The sequence below is a fragment of the Olea europaea genome, unplaced genomic scaffold, assembly GCF_002742605.1.
Source record: "Olea europaea var. sylvestris unplaced genomic scaffold, O_europaea_v1 scaffold1775, whole genome shotgun sequence".
Classification (NCBI taxonomy): domain Eukaryota; kingdom Viridiplantae; phylum Streptophyta; class Magnoliopsida; order Lamiales; family Oleaceae; genus Olea; species Olea europaea.
The window spans coordinates 33,939-37,854 of record NW_019235481.1 but is presented as its reverse complement, the minus strand read 5'-3'; the positions used below and the strand labels follow the sequence as shown (position 1 = coordinate 37,854).

Below are 3,916 nucleotides of genomic sequence, written 5' to 3'. Positions count from 1 at the left end.
GGGCGGTGGGGACCCTCAAGGTTGGGGTTCAACCTTTATTTTTATTTTTTTTTAAATGAAAGCTTATTTTTTAAATCTAAAGTTTCAATTTTTAATTTCACTTTTAAGAAAAAAATATATCTGTCTTTGTTGTAAGTAGAGGATTCAAGCATTAGGTACTCCACATTCTAGTTTGTGTTCATTGTGACTATGAATATGTTACTTTCTCTAAATGTGAAACTTTATATTCTTAAAACAGAAGAACCCATGAACTCAGAATAGAATTTTTCCCCCCTCAAGTGACCCTTTGACACGTCTTGATAGATAATATCAATATTTTGAGAGATCATCTTAAAAGATAAATCTTGTTAAAGAGTAATTTAAACATTGATACATTAATTCTTATTTTTATATTTAAACAACGTGGGGTTTACTCTTCACAACTGTTTGTTTGAGTTTCAGACAGATGGATTGTTCATTTGAGCTTATTGACTTCTGAATCTCGTTTTGTAAGATACATGGCAGTGATCAACAAGGCTTAAATAGCTTGTTTTGTAAAGTAAATTGGCCAGAAGGAAAAGTCATTTTTATGTAGAGTCATGTGCAAAAATACCAAAATCTTGTTCGTTTTTCTTACACATTCGTATGCAGTACGTGTATAGTACTCAACTGGACGGCAATAAACAATACTGAAATCTTGTATAAGTATCAAATTTTGTGTTGATGGTTGTGGTTGTACATAGGTTCTTATCAGAGCCACTTTAGTAGCTTTAAGCTTGACAAGGATCCTATTCCTTAGTAAGCACCAACAATGATATTTAAGTGGAAGGAATCACATTTTTTTTCTGAATAATAATCATTGAAATAATTAGTTTTTATTATATTCATAATTGTCACCATTTTAGACGACTCCAACAGCAGTCAGCAACAAGATATTCTGCCCTATATAAGTAGAACCAAGAAAGTTGCATACCTCCAACAATTTCTGCTATCTTGAGTGGTTTAGTATACATAATCCTGTGTGTCTTGGTGCTTGATGAACCATATGGAGCAAACAAAGAGACAGAAATCACTAGATATTGATGAAGAGAAATGGGTTTATGATTCTTCTGTTGATCACAAAGGAAGAGTTTCTGTCCGAGCTTCCACCGGTGCATGGAAGGCCTCCCTTTTTATTATTGGTGAGTAATCCATTTAACTACACCACTGCAGGTTCATTTTCTCTTATGCAATGCATGGACGTGTTATTGGACATGCTTCAACAACATAATTGATAAGATTTTAGTTTATTTTTTTTACTGTTATCAGTTGAAATCACCACTTGAACTTGCCAACAATATGTAGCAGACGGTACTCTTATCATGTCCATATGAGAACGACACTATTATTGCCTTTCTTACCTCATTTAGCAATGAACTGAACGTAGTTTATTAGAAATGTAGCTTAGTTTGTTGTTCCTGTCTATCCAACGCTAACGAGGTGTAACAAGGCAGTAGTCAACTGCTTAGATAACCGATCATCGACTGTAGAAGGAAATCTGTGTGGTTCCATTTACAGGAAACGATTAATGTTTGAGTGCATCAGTTTCACCTTTAGTTAAATACGACGTACATTATAAGATTTTCAGTTCAATAACTTTATAGGAATAGGGCTGACCCTCAGAATTTTGAGGTCCTAAGCGATTAATTATTGCGAGATCCTATAATTTTATTTTTCACAAGCTAAAAGTTGGAATTGCAAAATAAAACATCACTAACAACCTCGAGAAATTAGGCTAGCATCATATTTAATCAATTTTTCAAACGCTTTTATTTCATTTTTTTCTTGGCACATTTAGATTCAAATTTTCTAGCAAACATAATAATAACTAAAGAGCAATAGAACCAGACTGATGAATAATTAAAAATTTCCCAGACTCTATGCAAGTGAAACGTTGATTTAGCAATCAACATTCATATAAAAACCCGAATAATGAGAATGAGTAATTAACGATATTTTGTAAACAAATAAGCAATATAAAAATAATTTCCAGGCCTTAAACAGTTAATTATGCATTTGTAAACAAATAATATACGAATCTTTACCGTTGCCAATATTTTCACTATGTAATGCATCAAAATCTAGAGAAATTAGAAGCTCAAATCAATAGCTCTGCCGTCAATTATGCATTTGCAAGTAAAGATTTCTTTATTCAAAACCCTCAATAAAGTTTGCCCACCAAATTTCCACTTCAAAAGTGTAGCAGAAATTTACAATTTTGTTTAAAAGACTGCTTTTTTCCCACTGCCCACGAGCAATTTTGCAGAATTCCTGGACAAATTCAGTGCCTTCACTCCAAAAAAATCACAAATATTTAACCATAACCCTGCTATCATTATGTATTTGCAAGCAAGCAGAAACACGTATTAACATGAATTTGGTCATCACCTCACATTCAATAAAAAGTTTACCTAAATTGAACACGTATGCAGAAGTTGAAATCAGCCAAAAGCATTTTTGGATCTACCAAAATTGGATGAACAATCAATTATCCGGAAGACGAAATTTACAAAAAGAAAGCAGGATCTTGTACGGGATTTTGCTGCAAATATAATAAGTTGGATTGAATTTTTCTGGTGTTTGGTGAATTTCTCACGTCTCTCTTCTACCAAGGTAAAAAGGCTTATTTTGAGCAAGTGGGTGGAATTTAGACATGTCCTGAGGGGTGGGTTTGGGGTTGAACTTTTTTACAAGGCCCTGCAAATCATGATGCTCAAGGCGGCTGCCTAGTTCGCCTTGGGCCAGGGCAGTGGCAGAAAGTAGATCTCTCTCACTTTAGTCCCCTAATTGCTAAAGTAAATCAAACTCAAGCAGGATTCCACCGTAAACATGTGGAGGAAACTATTTGTCCTAACCTGGTACACTTCTTTAACATGTATTAGATTCTTTTAGCTTAGAATTGGAAAAATGTCAACCATTTTCTTTCATTGGCAGCAATTGAATTCAGTGAGAGGTTGAGTTATTTTGGACTAGCAACAAGTTTAATCATATACCTTACCAAGGTGATCCATCAAGACCTAAAAATTGCGGTTAAAAGCGTCAACTATTGGAGTGGGGTAACAACTATGATGCCACTGCTTGGAGGATTTCTAGCTGATGCTTACCTTGGCCAATTCTCTACTGTTCTTGCCTCATCCATTGTTTATCTCCTGGTATAATATTCTGTTTCTATTGATGAGAAAAGTTTGAATGTTGTTTTTTGGGGTGAATCATTCGTGTTATTCATTGAATGGCCTGTCGAATTACCATTTTCCTATGCAAAAGGATGTGATTTTATCAACTTTTTTTGGTATGGATGGTAACATGTTTAGTAAGATGGATTGAAGAATAGTGGACAGTAGTAAGAATCAAGCAGTTGTTTCAATGCCAATTCATTGGTAAGACTACTGTGTTTATAAGTGAGAGCGACCTTGTCTATTGCATAGTCATGTCGTGTTTAGTACTGCGTACCAAACATTTCATCCAAAATAGCTAATTAATAAATAATTTGTTGTCTTTTGATGTGAAAACAGGGCTTGCTTCTTTTAACAATGTCAAGATTAGTCCCAGGCTTGAAACCTTGTGATTCTGGGTTGTGCCATGAACCCTATAAGGTTCATGAAGTTGTGTTCTTTATTGCAGTCTACTTGATTTCAATAGCAACTGGAGGGCATAAACCCTCTCTGGAGAGCTTTGGAGCGAATCAATTTGATGATGATCATCCCGAAGAAAGAAAGAAGAAAATGTCATTTTTCAATTGGTGGAATTCTGGGCTATGTTGTGGCCTATTACTTGGTGTAACTGTGATTGTCTACATTCAAGACCAGGTTAGCTGGGCTGCAGCAGATATCACTCTTTCAGCTGTCATGGCTTCAACTATAGCGATTTTCTGTATGGGACGGCCATTTTATCGTTATAG

The 3,916-nt window shown here is 34.9% G+C and overlaps 1 protein-coding gene across 1 annotated transcript in view; it reads left to right on the top strand.

The window, feature by feature from the left end:
• Positions 1 to 712: 712 nt before the first annotated feature.
• The window catches only part of LOC111378132 (protein NRT1/ PTR FAMILY 5.6-like), a 9,876-nt gene continuing 6,672 nt past the window's right edge, over positions 713 to 3,916 (top strand). The window contains exons 1-3 of the mRNA XM_023001306.1: positions 713 to 1,160; positions 2,953 to 3,170; positions 3,531 to 3,916. Of these exons, the coding sequence (XP_022857074.1) occupies positions 1,016 to 1,160; positions 2,953 to 3,170; positions 3,531 to 3,916 (749 nt within the window). The 5' untranslated portion in view covers positions 713 to 1,015. The remainder of the gene's footprint in view (positions 1,161 to 2,952; positions 3,171 to 3,530) is intronic.